This window comes from Sus scrofa, chromosome 9 (genome assembly GCF_000003025.6).
Source record: "Sus scrofa isolate TJ Tabasco breed Duroc chromosome 9, Sscrofa11.1, whole genome shotgun sequence".
Taxonomy (NCBI): domain Eukaryota; kingdom Metazoa; phylum Chordata; class Mammalia; order Artiodactyla; family Suidae; genus Sus; species Sus scrofa.
The window spans coordinates 60715525-60736628 of NC_010451.4; the positions used below are offsets into that span (position 1 = coordinate 60715525).

At 45.8% G+C, this 21104-nt stretch overlaps 2 protein-coding genes across 4 annotated transcripts in view; one reads left to right on the plus strand and one right to left on the minus strand.

Annotated features, from left to right (window-relative positions):
• Nucleotides 1-21104, plus strand: part of JAM3 (junctional adhesion molecule 3) — a 109735-nt gene that overhangs the window by 86280 nt on the left and 2351 nt on the right. The gene's annotated exons all lie outside the window — the stretch shown is intronic.
• The window catches only part of NCAPD3 (non-SMC condensin II complex subunit D3), a 73492-nt gene that overhangs the window by 3109 nt on the left and 49279 nt on the right, over nt 1-21104 (minus strand). For all 3 annotated transcript variants that reach the window (XM_021063171.1, XM_021063170.1, XM_021063172.1), the window contains 12 exons: nt 20840-20954; nt 20641-20751; nt 19194-19432; nt 18483-18562; nt 12638-12775; nt 12430-12563; nt 12062-12261; nt 3923-4033; nt 2279-2401; nt 1566-1723; nt 1296-1441; nt 411-488 (listed from right to left, as the gene is read on the minus strand). In XM_021063171.1, the coding sequence (XP_020918830.1) occupies nt 411-488; nt 1296-1441; nt 1566-1723; nt 2279-2401; nt 3923-4033; nt 12062-12261; nt 12430-12563; nt 12638-12775; nt 18483-18562; nt 19194-19432; nt 20641-20751; nt 20840-20954 (1633 nt within the window). The remainder of the gene's footprint in view (nt 1-410; nt 489-1295; nt 1442-1565; nt 1724-2278; nt 2402-3922; nt 4034-12061; nt 12262-12429; nt 12564-12637; nt 12776-18482; nt 18563-19193; nt 19433-20640; nt 20752-20839; nt 20955-21104) is intronic.

Sequence of the window (21104 nt, forward strand, 5' to 3'; positions counted from 1 at the left end):
AATAGAAGGAAAGAACAGGACATTAGAAAAACCTCCTGAAATGAGAGAGAAGACACAGGCTCTCTGCAGGGGGGGGGCAGTGGACCCCTGAACCCATTCAGCAGGCCTGCAATAACAGCCCCATGAGGTGGGAATGGGGTCAACTGAACAACCTGAGGTGTCGGCTGGAGACCTTACCCAGGTCTAAACCTGGCACACAGGATTATGGGAATTTAACCAAGTCACCAGGTATAAAAGCACCTGAAGAGGCCAGCAGTCAGCTGACCACTCAGGAGCATTCAGTCTGACCTGACACCCTGCAACCCCTGCCCCACCCTGTGGAAGTGTTCTCATTAACAGAAGGAGCTTTGCTGTGACCCCTACATACTCAGTAGAGTTGGGAGACCGGCTAGTCCCCACCAACTACTTACGCTCAGGAGTGCTGATCCCCCGTTTAGTTAGTAGGTCAATAGCTCCACTGGACTCCCTCTCCAAGTCCTGCGAGGATGCTAGGATGAAACGAGAGAGTTAACTCCAAAACCTCAGACAGCACCAAAGACAAAACATCTCAATGAGGGGAAAAAAAAATCTTGTAAGATGCACAATAAACTTAAGGTCCCCAATAAAGTGTTCTCCTCATTAGGTAACTCAAGAAAGATACAACTAAATGATAAACATAAGAAACAATGGTCTTTCTTGATTCAAACAAATGGAAATTAACATTTCTGGTCTACTCAGCCAAGAAAACAGAATATCATGAAACCAGTGTTTCTAAGTAGGAAATGGGCTCTCATGAGTCTTGGCCAGAGTGTCCCGTGAAGGGAACTGGAGAGGACAGTTTGATGCCATCAAACGTTCAAAAAAATATTCATGAGAATTAATCATAAAGATCACACATACACAGACGATATGTTCAGGGATGTTATGATTTGTTTCAAAAAACTGAAAAACACCTATACCTCCCAGAATGGGCTGGTGATCAACATGTGATTGGCTGCAAAGGCACTGGGGAAAGCAGATGAAAAGCCTTCCCTGTGTCACTGCAAGCGTGAAATTATGCGCAGGGAAGATTACAAAGCTAGACAATCATGACCACAACTGTATGAATGAAACTACACACACACACATCCCTCACCACTGCAACAGGTTTCCATACCACCCCAGTTTCTAAATCTTCCATCATAAATAGGATCATTTTATTCCCTATGACCCCAAGTCGCCAAGGTCTCTTGTTTAAAGACAATAAAACAGAAACCCTTTGTTGGGGAATGAGAAGAGGGCCCTGGAACTACGCGAGCCACCCCTTATGGACTCACCACCCTCGCTGGGCTCGCCCAGGCTCTTGGGACACACAGTGAAGGGTGGCAGCCCCAAGCTGCGGCTGCGGTGCTGGCTATTCGATTCCACGGCCTTCTTGACGGAATTTAGGATGGCGATGGTGCTTGGTGACATGGACCTGTGGCTGCAGACACCAGTGACAGATGAAGGTGAGACATGCTCTTATCTCCCTTCAGCCTGATCCATGCCAACACGTGGACAACGCTTAGGAGGTGCCTCTGGGGATGTGAAGACCCACCGCTGCATACCTGGCTTTGGGCATCAGCCTCTTCAGTGGCCTGGTGTCCAGGGAAAGAGGTGCAGGTGCATGGGCAGTGCGGGGCCTGGATGTGGACGGCTGGCTAGCCACATTAGCCATGGTGCTTTCTAGGCTGGTGGGAGCTGGTATTTTTTCTGAACTTGAAATCTGTTGCAGATGAGAAATAAAGACCACTTTATCTTCCTTTTCCAAGTTGGGGAAAAAAAGGAATCTTCACACCCTCTGAGCAGGTCCAGAGGACTCCATCTCAAAACCATGTCAGAGCTGGGACAGCTTGTGTCAGCCTCCCGTGGAGCTAGGGAGCTGGGGGTGTGGGGCCATCATTGCAGCCGGTCTGTCCTGTTTCTGGGGGAGCAGCTCAGCCCACGGAGGGACTGCGGGGGAGACTGGTTTTCTTGCCATCAAAGAACAAGTACCCCATTGGGTCCTTGCTGTGAACTTGCACCTCTCCCTCACTGGGACACAGTGATTTTCCAGAGAGGCAGCAGTGATGAAGGGAAGGCTCTCCGTGAGTGACACACAGAACATGGGAACACATGGCTGCCTGAGGGCCTCAGACATAGATTCTGGGAAATGCTGGAGGCAGGCAGCTGAGAGCAGCTTGGAGAGAGGCCGCCTGCCCTGCTGTATGGCCAGCGCCCACCTCCACCCTCCCCGGCCCTGTGTGACCAGCACCTGCCCTGTCCGCGCCACCTGCCTCACCAGTTCCTGCTCCATCTGTTCCTGTTCCTGGTACTGCTTCATGTCGTATTCTAGCTCCGAGGCCAGCTGGGTATCAGAGGCGAAAAACTCCTCTATCTCTGCTCGGTAATCCTGCATCACTTCCTAAAGGAGATGCAGAGCATCCTTTAGTGTTCTCTTGAACAAACAGATGAGCTCTCCAACAACGTGATAAATAACACGAACGCTAAGGCATTTTGCTGCGCACAGATGATTTCCACTACGTCAACCAACCAGTTAACGTAACAATATTTTCCCCAGAAATACCAACTGCATTTGTACTGACCACATGGGCAGGGGCCCTGATATGGGGAGTGAGCTAACAGTTCTGATCTTCTGGAAGTTTCCTGTCTATCTGCCAGTTCACAGGCCGTTTCCCAAGAGCCCAGTGGGAGGAAGGACGTGGGATCCCACAAATCCTAGCCTAAAGCGCTCCAGGAATGGCACGAACTGCTTCAATAGCTGGATGGGGGCAGGGATGAATCTATCTGGGTGGTCTGGTTTGGCTCTGGGTCTCCACTCATTCAAAAGGTCTTATGGTGCTGAGAAGGCAGCCCCTCAGGAATCCCAGTCAGAGATCAGGTTGGGGAGCATTACATGGTGTCCCAGCGGAGCCAGCCACAGGGAGCTGTGTGGCCTGACAGAGGCTAGCAGTCCACACCTGCTCTCTCAGAGGATGCGGCTACAGCCTGGAGCCATATGTGCATCCTCTTCAAGAGCCCACAGAAGGCCTGTTGTCATATCAGAGTGGGAATGCTTTCAGGTCTTAAAAGACGGATGCTAGGACCCAGGCTCTTTGCCATCAGGAAGAAACCATTTTCCCTGATGTGTTTTCTCACAGGAGAAAAGATCTACCATGGCCCCAAGCACCAGGGGAAGAGACCCACCCAATCCTCCAACTTCCCCCATGGGGGCTCCCAGGTAGAGGAGAGAACCGCAAGAACTGCTCTGACAGGGGTCCACATGAAGGCGTGTGACCACCATGCTTGGGATGTGTTCAGAAATGGGGTCTTACTTTCCTTTAGGTCATAGGAGTCTCCCTAGGATCTAAACTCTTTTTATTCCTTTCTGATGGTTACCGGGGCAATAAAAATGTGACTGGAAGTTCCCACTTTCTCCACAGCCAGACTATCTTTCCCACCTTCACTTCTGTAGGGTAGAAAATTAGTTGAAAAGTCATATTCAATGTAATTCTGTCATAGCCCTTTCTGAGAGTATAAACAGAGAAAGGAAAAAAATGCTGCATTTCTTTCGGATTGAAAGATTCTGCAGCAAGGCATGAGGCCTCATTCATGTCTGTGCTGCGTAGACTGGGGTCAGGATGCCTGAAGCCACTTCTCTGGGCAGCATCTCCTGACTAGTAATCCAGAGACAGCCCTGGAGATAAGCGTCCCAAATTAAATGATGTGCATTTCCACTTTATCCCACACAGTGAACTAAGACGAGGGCTCTGTTCAAAGCTGCACCTGAGAAATCTCAAAATGGAACCTAACTGTCAGCAAGGACACAGACTCCACTGCCCCAGAAAGGCAGGACAAGCTTCCAAGGAACCTGTGGTCAATTTGTCTTCTCCTTAGTCAAATGCCAGCCTAGGACACCAACTACAATGTGTGAGGCCATCTTTACCCTGAGGTAGTGCATGAGATCCCGTAGAGCCGGGATCTTATTCTTCTCCAATACGGTCTTCAGGGAGATGATAACTGGAATAATATTTTCTATCAGATTCTTCTTTTGAACCTGTGGTGATACAAAGAAAGGCTGTATAAGATGAACAAAGTTCTGAAAGACAAAGGCTTTCTCTCAGCCTAGTTCTTCTTTCATGGCTGATTTTATACATGATATAAGTTTACTTTCCATTTCTGATGCGATTCTGGGGCTGCTGCCTTGGCCAGGGAGACTAAAAGCATTACCTTAAGATGCTTGGAGCGCTTAGTAAAGCAGGTGCAGACAAGTATTATTCTTATTTCTAAACAAGAAAAAGGAATTAGATATTCAGTTGATCCTTGAACGACCCGGGTTTCAACTACATGGGAAGAACAGGGGGTGTTGGCACCCCACCCCAGATTGTTCAAGGGTCAATGACTTGACAAAAAGCTCCAAATCTCCCCAGGAACCCACCACAAACCCCTGGCTCCACTGGGTCCCTCCAATCCACATGCTCAGCCCTGCTGCCAGAGATGTCTGCAGGAGATGTTTGAGATCCTGCAGGTGGGTGGGTGGGTGATGCAGGGGGCTCAGGCATGGGGATGGTTTGCATCTCTCTTTCCCTCTGTAACTCTGCATACATTAAGAGAGGTGCTGGGTATTTATACAGTGCCTTTGTATTCGTCACCAAGAAAGATCGCTAATTGTGATCTTTGTTTTATCTTATAATTAAAAATAATTCATTATAAGTAGCCCATATATACATGGTTATCATCCTGAATCTGATAATTCTTTTTCTTGCCATTTAAAGTCACTAGTTCCTTACTTGTAAACCACTTTTTTTTTTTTATAATTTTTTTATTTTCCCACTGTACAGCAAGGGGGTCAGGTTATCCTTACATGTATACATTACAATTACATTTTTCCCCCACCCTTTGTTCTGTTGCAACATGAGTATCTAGACAAAGCTCTCAATGCTATTCAGCAGGATCTCCTTGTAAATCTACTCTAAGTGTATCTGTTAAGCCAAAGCTCCCGATCCCTCCCACTCCCTCCCTCTCCAATCAGGCAGCCACAAGTCTGTTTTCCAAGTCCATGACTTTCTTTTCTGTGGAAATGTTCATTTGTGCTGGATATTAGATTTCAGTTATAAGTGATATCATATGGTATTTGTCTTTGTCTTTCTGGCTCATTTCACTCAGGATGAGAGTCTCTAGTTCCATCCATGTTGTTGCAAATGGCATTATGTCATTCTTTTTTATGGCTGAGTAATATTCCATTGTGTGTATATACCACAGCTTCCTAATCCAATCTTCTGTCGATGGACATTTGGGTTGTTTCCATGTCCTGGCTATTGTGAATAGCGCTGCAATGAACATGAGGGTGCATGTGTCTCTTTTAAGTAGAGTTTTGTCCGGATAGATGCCCAAGAGTGGGATTGCAGGGTCATATGGAAGTTCTGTGTATAGATTTCTAAGGTATCTCCAAACTGTTCTCCATAGTGTCTGCACCAGTTTACATTACCACCAACAGTGCAGGAGGGTTCCCTTTTCTCCACAGCCCCTCCAGCACTTGTTATTTGTGGATTTATTAATGATGGCCATTCTGACTGGTGTGAGGTGGTATCTCATGGTAGTTTTGATTTGCATTTCTCTTATAATCAGCGATGTTGAGCATTTTCTCATGTGTTTGCTGACCATCTGTATATTTTCCTTGGAGAAATGTCTATTCAGGTCTTTTGCCCATTTTTCCATTGATTGATTGGCTTTTTTGCTGTTGGGTTGTATAAGTTGCTTATATATTCTAGAGATTAAGCCCTTGTCGGTTGCATTCTGTAAGTTGTCTTTTTGTTTTCTTTTTGGTTTCCTTTGCTGTGCAAAAGCTTTTCAGTTTGATGAGGTCCCATGGGTTTATTTTTGCTCTAATTTCTATTGCTTTGAGAGACTGACCTGAGAAAATATTCATGATGTTGATGTCAGAGAGTGTTTTGCCTATGTTTTCTTCTAGGAGTTTGATGGTGTCCTGTCGTATATTTAAGTCTTTCAGCCATTTGGAGTTTATTTTTGTCCATGGTGTGAGGGTGTGTTCTAGTTTCATTGCTTTGCATGCAGCTGTCCAGGTTTCCCAGCAATGCTTGCTGACTAGACTTTCTTTTTCCCATTTTATGTTCTTGCCTCCCTTGTCAAAGATTAATTGACCATAGGTGTCAGGGTTTATTTCCGGATTCTCTATTCTGTTCCGTTGGTCCGTCTATCTGTTTTGATACCAGTACCACACTGTTTTCATGACTGTGGCTTTGTAGTATTTCTTGAAGTCTGGGAGAGTTATGCCTCCTGCTTGGATTTTGTTTCTCAGGATTGCTTTGGCGATTCTGGGTCTTTGTTGTTCCATATAAATGTTTGGATTGTTTGTATTAGTTCTGTGAAAAATGTCCTGGGTAATTTGATAGGGATTGCTTTGAATCTGTAGATTGCTTTGGGCAGTATGGCCATTTTTACAATATTGATTTTCCCAATCCAGGAACATGGAATATCTTTCCATTTCTTACATCTTCTTTGATTTCTTTGATTATAGTTTTATAGTTCTCGGTATATAGGTCCTTTACCTCCTTGGTCAGGTGTATTCCGAGGTATTTGATTTTGTGAGGTACAATTTTAAAAGGTATCGTATTTTTGTATTCCTTTTCTAGTATTTCATTGCTGGTATAAAGAAATGCAACTGACTTCTGAATGTTAATCTTATATCCTGCTACTTTGCTGAATTTATTAATCAGTTCAAGTAGTTTTGGGGTTGAGTCCTTAGGGTTTTCTATGTATAGTATCATGTCGTCTGCATACAGTGACAGTTTTATCTCTTCTCTTCCTATTTGGATGCCTTTTATTTCTTTTGTTTGTCTAATTGCTGTGGCTAGGACTTCCAAAACTATGTTGAAGAGCAGTGGTGAGAGTGGGCATCCCTGTCTTGTTCCAGATTTGAGTGAGAAGGCTTTCAGTTTTTCCCCATTGAGTATTATATTTGCTGTGGGTTTATCATAAATGGCTTTGATTATATTCAGGAATGTTCCCTCTATACCCACTTTGGTGAGGGTCTTGATCATGAATGGATGTTGGACTTTGTCAAATGCTTTTTCTGCATCTATTGAGAAGATCATATGATTTTTGACTTTTTTTTTGTTAATGTGGTGTATGATGCTGATTGATTTGCATATGTTGAACCATCCTTGTGAACCTGGGATGAACCCTAACTGGTCATGGTATATAATTTTTTTGATATGTTGTTGGATTTGGTTGGCTAAGATTTTGTTGAGAATTTTTGCATCTATACTCATCAATGATATTGGGCGATAGTTTTCTTTTTTGGTGGTATCTCTGTCTGGTTTTGGAATGAGGGTGATGGTGGCATCATAGAATGTCTTTGGGAGTATTCCTTCTTCAACCTTTTGAAAGAGTTTAAGGAGGATGGGCACCAATTCCTCTTTATATGTTTGATAAAATTCACCTGTGAAGCCATCTGGTCCTGGACTTTTATTTGTAGGGAGTGATTTTATGACCTCTTCAATTTCATTTCTAGTGATCAGTCTGTTCAGTTGGTCTGTTTCTTCTTAATTCAGTTTTGACAGGCTGTAAGATTCTAGAAAATTGTCCATTTCTTCCAGATTGTCAAACTTGTTGCCGTATAGTTGTTCATAGTATTCTCTTATGGTTTTTTGTATTTCTGTTGTATCCGTTGTGATTTCTCCTTTTTCATTTATAATTTTGGTTTTTTGGGTTCTTTCTCTCTTCTTTTTAGTGAGTCTGGCCAGGGGTTTGTCAATTTTGTTCACCTTTTCAAAGAACCAGCTCTTGGTTTTATTAATTTTCTCTATTGTTTTTTGAATCTCTATTTTATTGATTTCTTCTTTGATCTTTATAATTTCCTTCCTTCTGCTGACTTTAGGACTTTTTTGTTCTTCTTTTTCTAATTCATTTAGGTGCAGGGTTAAGTTGTCCATTTGGGATCTTTCTTCTTTTTTGAGAAAGGCCTGGATTGCTATAAATTTCCCTCTGAGCACTGCTTTCGCAGCATCCCATAGATTTTGAGAGGTTGTGTCTTCATTATCATTTGTTTCAAGGTAGTTTTTAATTTCCTTCTTGATTTCCTCATTGACCCATTGGTTTCTTAGTAGCATGTTGTTTAGTCTCCATGTAGTAGGTTTCTTCTCTTTGCTTTTCCCATGGTTGATTTCTAATTTCATGGCATTGTGGTCAGAGAAGATACTTGAGATAATTTCTATGCTCCTAAATTTATTGAGATTAGCTTTGTGTCCCAATATGTGGTCGATTCTTGAAAATATTCCATGAGCATTTGAGAAGAATGTGTATTCTGCTTTTTTTGGACGTAGTGTCCTGAGGGTATCAATTAAGTCTAACTTTTCTATTGTTTCCTTTAGGATCTCTGTTGCTTTATTGGTTTTCTGTCTAGAGGATCTGTCCATTGATGTGAGGGGGGTATTAAGGTCTCCTACTATGATTGTATTCTCATCAATATCCCCCTTTATGTCTGTTAATATTTGATGTATGTATCTGGGTGCTCCTATATTTGGGGCATATATGTTGACGACAGTAACATCCTCTCCTTGGATGGATCCCTTAATCATTAAGTAGTGTCCTTCTCTGTCTTTCTTTATGTCTTTTGTTTTAAAGTCTATTTTGTCTGATATGACCGTTGCGACTCCTGCTTTTCTGTCATGTCTATTGGCGTGAAATATTTTTCCCCACCCTTTCACTTTCAATCTATATGTATCTTTTGTCCTAAGGTGAGTTTCTTGTAGGCAGCATATTGAAGGTTTTTGCCTTTTTATCCACTCAGCCACTCTGTGTCTTTTGATTGGGGCATTCAGTCCATTGACATTTAAGGTGATAATTGATAGACGATTATTTATTGCCATTTGAACCTCGTGTTCCAGTTGATTCTATGGTTCTCCATTCTTCCTTTCTTTTTTTTTTTTTTGGTTGGATGGCCTCCTGTTATTATCTGTTTGAGTGTATTTTTTTTTCATTTTTTGCAAATGCAATATTTGGTTTTGGCTTGTGGTTGCCCTGTTTTTTAAGTATGCTAACCCCTTCCCATAATTGTGTGTTTTAGCCTGATGGTCCTGTAAGTTCAAACACTTCATTACTATATTAAAATTAAGAAGAGAAACATACAAACAAACAAAAAGGGTTATTTATTTCCTAACATCCCTTGCCCACATTTTATGGTTTTGATGACTCTTCTTTATTTTTTTTTTAATTTTATTTTGTTTGAAGCATGTTCATGATTAAATCTGTATGCTGGCTTATTTGAGTGACTGCTCTCTGATTGCGGTTTCCTCAGTCCTAGTTCTTCCTCTTTTTCTTTTCTTTTCTTTTTTCTTCCCTTTCCTTCCTTTCTTTTTGGTTTAGAGAAGCCCTTTCAATATTTCCTTTAACCTGGGTTTTGTGTTGCTGTATTCTTTAAGTTTTTATTTGTTGGAAAAAATTTTTATTTCCCCTTCTATTTTAAATGATATTCTTGCTGGATAGAGTATTCTAGGTTGCATATTTTTTCCTTTTAGCACTTTAAATATCTCTTGCCATTCCCTCCTGGCCTGTAGTGTTTCTGTAGAGAAATCAGCTGATATTCTTATGGGGGTTCCCTTGTAGGTAACATTCTGTTTTTCTCTTGCTGCCTTTAGGATCCTCTCTTTATCACTAACTTTTGCCATTTTTATTATGATGTGTCTTGGTGTGGGTCTATTTGGGTTCAGTTTGTTTGGGGCCCTCTGTGCTTCTTGTATCTTGAACCCAGTATCCTTTAGATTTGGGAAGCTTCCATCGATAATTTCTTCAAATATATTTTTCATTTCCTTATCTTTTTCTACTCCTTCTGGAATTCCTATTATGTGTAGATTGGCCCGCTTTATATTATCCCATAGGTCTCTTATATTGCTTTACAGTTTTTTGATTTGGTTTTCTGTCTGCTGACCCGATTGGGTGATTTCCATTATTCTATCTTCCATATCACTGATTCGTTCTCCTGCATTATTCATTCTGGTTTTTACTGCCCTTAGTTCAGTTTGCATCTCTGCAAATGAATGTTCTAGTTTTTCTTGGCTCCTCCTTATATTTTCTAGTTCCTTTCTGAGGGTATCTACATTACTGTTCATATCTTAATTCCTTCAGTATTTTCACTATTTCTCTTTTGAACTCCAGGTCTGTCAGACTGCAGAGATCTGTTTCATTGTTGACTGTTTTAGGTGAGTTCTCCTGTTGGTTTGACTGGGGGTGGTTTCTCAGCTTCTTCATCTTGCTTGTTGTTTTCTTGCTCCTGAGGGAGTTGTACTCTCCGTTATCGGGCAGTGTTTGCCTTGTCACTGCCGTGGAATATTTCCTGAGGGCTGGCGTTGTTGGTCAATCTTTTTTGAGGCAGTGTGGCTTTTCTGGAGTGTTGATGGGGCTAACAGTGTTTCTTTGAAGCAAAGGAGGACTTCCTGAGGGCAGACAGGACTGGTAGGTCCACACCACGATGGTAGCAGATTTCACTTGGTCATGCAGAGCTTGCTCTGGTGTTTAAACCACTATTTCTAAGACGTCTTATCAGATTTCTTGAAACAGGAGGGCAAAGACTAAAGAAGTAAACAATTTACAAGCAGAGGCTAAGTATAGGGATAGCCTTCAAGAGTGGCTTAAATGCAGTCAGTCCACAAATATTACCCAACACCTTCTCTGTACCAAACATAAGGCTAACTTCCAGGGCTAGAGAAATGAGGGCAAGATTTCTTGCCTTCAAGTTACTTCTAGGCCAGGCTGTGTGTCATGATGTGTGGCCATCAGGTGGCAAGTGGCAAGGTGTTAAGGGACTTTGCCTGGGTGGGAAGAAGACCTCAGGTGAGGTTTCTTTTTTTTGTTTGTTTGTTTTTTTGCTATTTCTTTGGGCCGCTTCTGCGGCACATGGAGATTCCCAGGCTAGGGGTCAAATCGGAGCTGTAGCCGCTGGCCTACACCACAGCCACAGCAACACAGGATCCGAGGCACGTCTGCAACCTACACCACAGCTCATGGCAACGTCAGATCGTTAACCCACTGAGCAAGGGCAGGGACCGAACCCGCAACCTCATGGTTCCTAGTCGGATTTGTTAACCACTGCGCCACGACGGGAACTCCAGGTGAGGTTTCTTGAAATGATGACACTTAGCATGTGCCGGTGTTAGATGGCAGTAAGCGAGGACAGGGTGGGACAGGGCACTACAACAGAAGTTGGGTACGCAGAGGCACAAAGCAGGACAGGCCATCTCTGTCGGCGGCCCGGAGTCTCTTGGACTGGAGGGGAGGGCACATGCACATGAGAGTTCTGTGTGCCTTGAGGAAGAATCAGGATTTTATCTAAGAGGTGACAGGAAGCCACCAACCCACGTATTAAAGATAGCATTAGTGAGGTATAACTTACAGATCATAAAATTTACCCATGTTAAGTGAACAGAGTTTTGGCAAAAGTCTGGCCAAAGGAACCAACACTACAGTCGAGATCATCATCACTCACAATCCATGACTCAGAAGTTCCCTGCTGCCCCTAGTCTGTTTTAAGCAGGGAAATACAATGATCAAATCCACACTTAAGAAAGATGCTCTGGTAGCAAGGCAGTGCACAGCCAGGAACAGAAAGAAAGGAGAGAGGGAAACGGCACAGGTTATTTAAGTCAGTTTGGAGCCAGTGGGAACATGAGAGAGATGTGTGAGATGAAGGGACAGGACCTGGGGACACACTGGCTGTGTGGGCTTGGTACGGGAATCTGGGGCCGTGGGGACTATAGCAACTGAACAGTCGTTTGAAACCGAAACCCCATCCTCCCATTCACTGGCCAAGCAAAGTTGAGCCCAGCCGGCCAGACTCCCGGCTTCCCTGAGAACTTGGTGATAAAGGTGCCTTTCTCCACAACAGAGACCATGGGAGCTTCGAAGAGAGATGCGGAGAAGGAAGGAGAGAGGAGTGGCTCATCCAGGCTGGCAGGCAAACAGGTCCCCCACCGGGGTGGGTGTTCAGGCCACTGTAAGGAGGACCCCAGGACTCAGGCGAGAGGGTGCCTGGAGGGCGGGTGGCCCAGTCAGAGAGCAGCACACTCACCTGGGAGATGAGCTTCTTCTGTGCCTCCTGCAGGACCACATTTGCCAGGGCCAGGTCCTCCTCTTCCACGGGCAGGTCCTTATCCACTTTATTCCTCATTGCCAGAAGCTTGATCTCCTTTGAGCTGAGCACCTCAAATGTGTCTGAGAGCAGCTCACTGGCTTCCATGTCCAGGGGCAGGATGCCATCGGCAAAGCAAGCTGGAGGAAGCAGAGATGGGCTTCTGAGAATTGCTGCCTGAGGGGAACGCACAGCCAGCTGAGGGCCAAGGACAGAGGGGCCCTCTTTGCTGCAGAGTGGCTGGGCCATGAGACAGGCAGCAGTTTGCTTGCTCACCTAGTTCATCCCTACACTCCAACCAGTCCTACCCAGTGTGCTGAGGCAGATTTTGGAGGTGATGTTGAACCGCTGCTCATCTGTGAAGTGTTCCAGGAGGAAACTGTAGATTTTCATCCGTTTCTCCTTATTTGTCTTCCCCTTCAGCGAAAATAGCCGCTTTTCTCTAGGGCAGAATTGGACCATCTCACCACAGCACTGTACCTGAGCCACCTTCCCAGCACCCCCTGCAGCACTGACCTCTCCGACTGGGGAAATCTGTTGTACTTTTCATGCTTCTCGTAGCTGTTGAAGTGGAAGATGCACTCATTGAAGTGCTGGAAAAACATGGCAGGGTTCCTCTTCAGCAGCAGTTGAGCCAGGCAGAACTTCCCAGTGCTGTGGAGAAGGGGACAAGGTGGGGAGTGTGTGCTACCGCCTCAAGGTTGTACCAAGAATCTATAACAGAGGGGGCTGTGGATAGGCTAGGCAACAAAGCCCACCCAGGAGACAGCTGCACTTCCATCCTGCTTGGCTCCTTGCCTGTCCTGCCCTGTGAACCCAGCTTTCACCAGCTCTCCTTGCAAAACTGTAACAGCGGGCTATCATTCATTGACATCTCACACATGAGACCCCCCTAGCTCCCAATAACCCAACTGCTTCTTCAGGTGGACCCCCTGCCACGACCAATTGGAAATGAACCTCAGCCTCTGGCTCCAACTTGAACTCTGAACTTCTTCAAGGACAGGATTAAGTACCAAGTGGGTTAGTTTGGGTCAGCAGGACAAGTACTCTCCATAGGCGGCGACCACTCAAACCCAGGCTGCCGAGGGACACAGAGGGCCCAGTGAAAATGGTCCCCAAAGCAGACACTGGGACAGAGGCCGGAGGCTCACTGGGCCCAAGGAGATCCCCCTTTGCCATTAGGGCAGGTGAGGGAAGGCCCAGGCCTGGCTTCTGCTCAGGGGTCAACCCAAGCTGGTGGGGGCTGGCTCTGATCCAGTCACACCATCCAGAGCAATCTTTTCATTTCATTTTGAGTTCGATTCAGTTTCCACCCAACAGGGGTCCTGTTGCTCTCACAGTGAGGGGAGCAGCAACAAGGGCAATCTGAGTGCTTTGCTCTTGGCCTTGGGCCGTGCCGGGACCCCCAGAGAGCTCCCTTCCCTGACGCTCTCCTTGGGCTAAGGATGAATCAGTCTGTCTACAGCACACACGCATCACAGTCAGAGAAGGTAGTTCAGAAACCTCGATGGAGAAGTAACCTGCTGTGGGAGCAACAAGGATGGCTCACCGGGCACAACTGCGACATATCTAGAACTCTGTCCAACAGAGGGAGCTCTGTGAGGAGGAGGAGGAGGAGGAGGAGAAGGAGGAGGAGGAGGAGCACTCTCAGGACCACCTACACACCTGTTCAGTAACAGGGCTGGAGGCAGAGTGCGACCCATCAGAGGATCTCCCCTGACAGGTCACTCTGCTAACCCAGCAGTGCAGAGAATGGGGAAAATCATTAAGTAAACAGAAACACCCTCAAGAAACAAGCTGGCTTCACCCCTTAGGTATCTGATTACAGTTACCCACACAGTGCAGCAGTTCTCGCCACTGCCCTGTCTTCCCAGACTTGAGGTCATTCCTATGAAAATGTACAGTCAGGCAGAATCCAGCCACCCTTCTGCAAGGACACAGGCTGCTTTGGACTTCAACTCAATGTCAAATGCTCATCGACTCACTTTAGGTCAAGAACATGTACACCATGGGTAAGCCCCTGGTGAGTAACTAGCTTAACCAACCCACAAATAAACCTCACAGTAACATAATTACATGAAGGATTCAGAGGCCAGGGCTGAAAGCAGGTCCTGTTCAGCATTAGAAGAATGGGCGCATGGTCAGTGGTGAAATCCAGCACTACTCCTGCCGCTGCATTTACTGGGACTCACAGAGCCAGATTCAGCCTTGGCCAGATTAAGACTCACAGATCCTACTAACTTGACAAACCAGGTAAGATTTTTGTTTTTGTTTGTCAGATAAATAGTTCAAAGAAACCAGCATCCTAAGTAATGCCCTAGGCACCCTTTCACCTCGCCTCATCCCAAAGGACAATTTACAGGGACCACACACAGCATCAAGTCACGGACACTGTGAAGATTTCACACAGCATGAACTGTACCATACATAGAACACAAGGCAGGTTGGCTAAACCTGAGTAATACTGAGAACACAAATCTAGATTTCAATCAGCCCGACAAGACCACGAGGGAAGAGCAGTCAGGTTATTTCCCTTTTTAGATTTAGCAGGAAACATAAAAAACCTACTTCTTTTGGATGTCTTCCTGAGCAAATGTTACCTGAAGCAGGTATCTGCTCAGTGAGGGCCACTGTTGACGGACTCATGGTCTTGGTCTGGCCATTCTCAGAGTAAGGCAGGGGCTCAGACCCATCCACACCAGCATCTATTTCCTGCACCCAGACCTTGGCTACAACCCCAAACCCACAGCCCCTCTCTCTCCAGCCCTCACTGCTGTCACGACGCTGGTTTCTCCTCCCCTGGGCTTCTGTCCCGGGGTCCCTTTCCTGCCTGCAATCTTCCCATCCTGTGCTCTGCAGTCCTGGTTCCCACTCCATCCCTCCTCTTTGTAAAGGACTGGGCTGTCCTCCAAGGACCTGTTTCCCTTACAGCCCTCTGGGGGAGGGAGCAGGGAGGAAGGGGAGCTGTTCCTCTCAAATCCCACAGTCAGGGTATGAGGACCACACTCTCCCTGATACTTTCACCCATTCATTCACCAAATGTCCACTGAGTGCCTCCTTGGTTTAAAGTTCTCTTTCATGCTAGGGATACAGCAGGAAACAAAGCAAAATCCCCACCTCCCAGGAAGCCTGTATTTTAGTAGGTGGACAGATACTATAGAAACCATACAGAACACGTTGCCAAAAGTGGTCTGAAGAAAAAGGCTTGAGGAAGAGTGTGGGGGGTGGGGGTTTACTGGCTGCTGGGGAGAAGACATGTCCTCCACCCAGCTCATGTGAGGCTCATCCTCTTCTTCTGACTCTCCTGCCATGTGTCTGTCTTGCCCTTGACTGCTTGATAAATGCTTCCTGGTTTTCTCCATTCCAAACCTGACATCACCATTATGGTGATATGGTCTGAATGTTTGTGTGCCCCCAAATTTCCATGTTGCAAACCTAGCCCCCAGAGGGTGGTATTAGGAGGTGGGCCTCTGGGAAATGACTGGGTTACAAGGGCAGAACTCTCACAGATGGGGTGAGCATCTTATAAATGGAGCCCCAGAGTCCCTTCTTCCCCTCCGCCATGTGAGGACATGGTGAGATGCCAGCTCCCTGGAGGAGGCCCTCATCTCACACACCCTGCCTTTAAGCAGGGAGGAAGGAGTTTCTGTTGTTTATAAGCTACCCAGTCTGTGGTACTGGTTCCAACAGCTCAAATGGACCAAGACAATCCCCCAGAGCACCTTTAGTGTCCACACAGTCTTCTCTTAGCTCAACTTTGTCAATTCCAGGGACCTCCCCCGCCACTGTGGTGCCAACTTCTGAGGGCAGACAACCGCCAGCTGACTTATTCAGCTTTCTGACTCCTTCATCCCCCCACTTGTCTTGCACGGAGACCTCTAGACCCTCAGTTCCTCCTTTTTCTCCCAAACCAAGCTGTCTCTGAAGTACTTCCTTTTCTATCTCAATGGTCCATCATAGTTGTCACCATCTTGCCCTGAGCTCCTCTGGCCCCTGCCTTCCTGCACATCTGCAGCATCTGCCTGGCTACCCTGAACAGCCCACCTGTCACCCAGCTAGCACCCTGACTGCTGTACTACACAGACACCACCTAGTGGGCAGAAGGAGAAACAGGTCATATATCATTTGGTAGTCCCCCAATTGGGAGTTTATACATTAATTGTCACAAGGAGTGCCCGCTGTGCCACAGCAGGATCAACAGTATCTCTGCAGTGGCAGGGAGGTGGGTTCCATGCCCAGCCCAGTGCAGTGGGTTAAAGATCTGGCATTGCCATAGCTATGGCATAGGCTGCAACTCTGGCTGATTTGATCCCTAGCCATATGCCATGGGGCAGCCACATGCATACAAAAAGGTCATGCAATTTTTGCTCATGCCAGAATCATCAGGAGATCCACTTGGACCAAAAATACACTTAAAGGGCTCTGCCACTATAGTCTCTCTGGAAGATCTGTCTTAGCAGAGACATGCAGAAAAATTAATAAAAGCAAGCAGGCAGGCCTGCCCTTTGGCCTAAAAATAGGTGAACATATGAATTTAAATTAGTTTTTCAAAGCTTTTTAAATCATGCTCCACATTTTTACCATGGTTCGAATAAACCCAGAATGTAGGGATAAAAACAGAAAGATTTAAGGGGGAAGGGAGAAAATGCTACAAGAGGCACTGATCATCTCACTATGGTGGATGCATCTGTCTGTCCCTCAATTTCCTTCTGGTTCATGCTCTCACCCCCTGCGTAAGATCCTGTGTATACTTTACATCCTGATGACGGCTCCTGCACACGTGTAGGAGCTGACACATATGGGGAAAACACACACATGCAAATGAGATATCCACCCTCCCCTCCTATGCATGTCACCTCCATGCCCCAGCACTGGTGCTCCTGCCTGCTCCAGGCTCCACATTGCACATGGGCCCAGGGCCATCCTAGGGCAGAGGTGGAAGGTGAGAGGGCACTGCACAACTACCAAGTTGCTTTACCAATTATACGAAGGAAAGGAAAACACAGTAGAGGTCTGCTCTGACTCCAGATGTGCTAATTAAAATATCAACCTCTACCTTCTGGTTTATTAGGTAAAACATTCCTCCTTGGAAAACTATACCCAAAGGAAACCAAAGAGAATTTTTTCCATGGAACTCAGAGTAAACCACTGGTGACCATATCTGGAACCAGAGGGACCCAGTATACACTGGTTATAGCTAGAGAGTCTATAAAGACCTCTTTCCAACTGGGGAAACTTCTGCCATGTATTCAACATTCTATTTTCCAACAGCAGACTTGCTTTAAAAAGAATTACTCATACATGGGGAGTTCCTGTCATGGCTCAGTGGTTAGGAAACTCGACTGGCATCCATGGGGATGTGGGTTCCATCCCTGGCCTTGCTCAGGGGGCTGATGATCCAATATTGCCATGAGCTGTGGTGTAGGTCACAGACGCGGCTCGGATTGGACCCCTAGCTTGGGAACCTCCATATGTCATGGGTGCAGCCCTAAAAAGACCAAAATAAAAAAAAATAATAATAAATAAAAAATTAAAAAAAAAAGAATTACTCATACAACACAACTGAGGTTAGCAGATTCTGTGAGATTATTTCTCAACTCCTTAAAAATAAACATTTTAAGAAAATGACAGGAGATGAATTAACAAGGGGGAAAGCAACCCCCTTGCCTTCCAATTCTCAGGAAACAGCCATTTCCAAGGAACTTTGTAAACCGTACACTCTTATTTCACACAAAGCGATCCTGTCTTAATTCCGAGTTCTTCTTGCAGTTTCTGCACTTGGAGGGAAGTCTGAACTCCTGCTAACACTGGCTGGCTTCTGCTCTGACAGGTGACCAAAGGCAAACACTGCTCTTCATTGCTCCGTGTGAAGGAGCAGAAGTGTCGACAAATGTGGTCAGTGGCAGGTTAGTCAATGGTTGACCTGGGCGAGGGCTTTTTTTTCCTTTTTCTTTGTCTTTTTAGGGCTGCACCTGCAGCATATGGAGGTTCCCAGGCTAGGGGTCTAATCGGAGCTGAAGCTGACAGCCTATGCCACAGCCACAGCAACATGGGATCTGAGCCACGTCTGCGACCTACACCACAGCTCATGGTAACGCCAGATCTTTAACCCACTGAGCAAGGCCAAGGATCGAACCTACGTCCTCATCAATGCTAGTTGGGTTCATTAACCGCTGAGCCATCACAGGAACTACCAGGCTTTTTTCTTTTTAAACTTACAAGCAAACTAAAGCTTTATTATATAGCTTAGTATTTTAAAAATCACTAAATCGTACATAAACAACTCGCTTTTAAAGAAAAGAGATCTTTGCCAGAAATTAGGCCAATTGCTGGGCTGTCTGGCATAAGGGAAAAGGCTTACCTGGCAATAGCCAAGTCTGGGTCTACCAGTGTGCTGACAAACCGGAAGAACAGGGGGCCCTTCCACTTCACGAAGTCCTCCTGCATGAGAGAAGGCATCATGGGGGCTTCAACATGCAGCCCCTCTGTTTCCAGGGCCATCTGCACTCACCCCACCCACCCCAAGAGCACAGGGCTGTGGGAGAAAAGGACTCAGAGCTCCTGCCCTGCAGGAAGAGGGTCAGAGGCACCCTTGTGATGTGCACACCATAGGAGACAGTGAGGGCCCAGAACAGACACAAATCACTTAAATACCTTCTGATCAAATAGTATTTCCCCTCATGTGGACACATCTCCCAGGCTCTCAGAGCATGTCTTTGGGGATGCCGGGGCAAGGGTAAGGGTCCTCACTGTACAAATGATGATGTTCCATCTGGGAACACGGACCCTTCAAAGAATGGGAACTAGACCTACTTGTCTATGTAAACTTTTCTCTATGTGCTGAGTATTTGTAAAAATACCATTTCACCCTGCAAGACTGGGTCTCTGAACAAACACCCAAAAGGAATATTAGGAAGTAAGAATCTACTTAAAAGTCTGTTCAGAACACTGGAAGAGTGGTATCTGAAAGTGCAGTTGAGGCTCCTGTGACTCTACTACACAGCCACCTTCGGCGCTGCCCAGGTACCCCTGGGCCAGGAGCAGGCCGGTGGGGGCAAGACCACCTGCGCACCTGCAGCAGGTCAGTGAGCAAGAGCAGCGTCTGCCTGCGGATGAACGGCTCTGAGTCCTTCAGACACGCAGAGATGTTGGGGATGTACTTGTCCACCATGGCCGTGTACCGCTTGCAGAGATCACACATGGTGATGACGACGTTGTTGCGGACGGCCATGTCGCTGCACACCTCCAGCTCACGCACCAGGGCTGGGATGCTCCTCTTGGCGAGATCCTCATGCTGTAAGCACAGCTTTCCTGCCACCAAGAGAGGGATACCCTGATTCTTTATTCTATGCCTTCTCTCCAGCTGTAACCTGCTTTGGATATTATTTCATCAAAGTCAAAACATCGACAATCACAAAAAATCAAAGGCAGACATAACTCAAACAAAACAGTAAGAAGTTCAAAATACCACCTGCCCAACCCAGGGTGTCCTGAGATGGACACTCTGAGATGTTCCTTTACTGCAGTAAAGTCACCAGCGCTTGAGTTTTGGAGCTAATTACCTGGAAAATGACCGATAAAACCCATGATACATTTTACATCTCTCTCTTTTTTTTTTTAACGGTTGCACCTGCAGCATATGGAAGTTTCGAGCTAGGGGTCAAATTGGAGCTATAGCTGGGGCCTACTCCACAGCCACAGCAATGGCAGATCTTTAACCCACTGAGCGAGGCCAGAGATCAAACCTGCATTCTCATGGACACTATGTTGGGTTCTTAACCTGCTGAGCCACAATGGGCAACTCCACATTTTACTTTAGATTATACTTATAGTTGATAGAAGCTAAGAAATTGAAGAATGAACTTGAAATGTGAGTGAGTCAAATACACAATCATGTCATTTATCACACCTTTTTTTCTTTTATTGCCTGGGGAATGTTTTCCTCTTATTTACAATTCTTAGATTTTTGAAAAAAAAAATTACTACAAAAAGATTTGTAACTCATACCAAGAATAAAATATAGTCACAAGAAATTGAAGGAGTTTCCTGGTGGCTCAGCAAGTTAAGGATCAGGCATTGTCTGCTGTGGATCAGGTTGCAGCTGTGGTATGGGTTTGATCCCTGACCCTAGAATTTCTGCATGTTGTGGGCACAGCCTCCCCCCCAAAAAAATCAAAATTCAAATTATTGCATAGATGTCAGTCTTCTCAAGATAAACAACCATATGAATTCATGGAAAGCATCAGACTATCTCTTTATAAAGTGACCTGCAAATTTATTTCTTCATTCCTAGAACTCAGTGCAGTACCTGGCATACAGATCTTCATGAATAGGCCTCAGGGTGTTATTGCAAGTATAAAAAAAGTCACAGGAACAGGTTTAAAGGTAATAAATAGAGAGTGTACTGCAGATCTGGGTGCTTCTATAGTTGCCTCCTGAGCTCAGGGGCTTTTTAAATCACTGGCTTATTTAAGACAAAACCACATGTGGAGGTGGCTGCCCCAGGTCTCCTTACTCACCCAAGGCAATGACGGCATGTGCTCTGATCACGGAGGGCATGATGGAGCTGTGGATCCCTGGGAGGGGTTGGGAGGCTGTGGCCTCACTGCCGCCTGGATCTGAGGCTGGCACTGTAGGAGGGAAGGAGGTTTACTGCTCTACTCCGGGGGCTAACCCAGCCTGCAGGCAGCAGGTGCAAAGGGTAGGCAGGTGCCTTACAGTGGTCCGTGCTGGGAGAAGCAGCCAGGATGGACTGGATCAGCAGGAAGGCTCTCTTGTCCACTCTAGCTGGACAGAGCTGGGCTACGTCTCCTAAGGTGAAAATGTACTTCACCTGCAGAGAGAATTGGTTCTGCAGTAAGAATAAGGCAAGAGAAAAATGAACTCTAGCAAGATTAAGGCCATGTCAGTGAAGTACTTGTACCTTTTTTTGTCCCATATTAAATGACTGTTTCCCCCCATAAAAATACAAGGCCATTGTAAA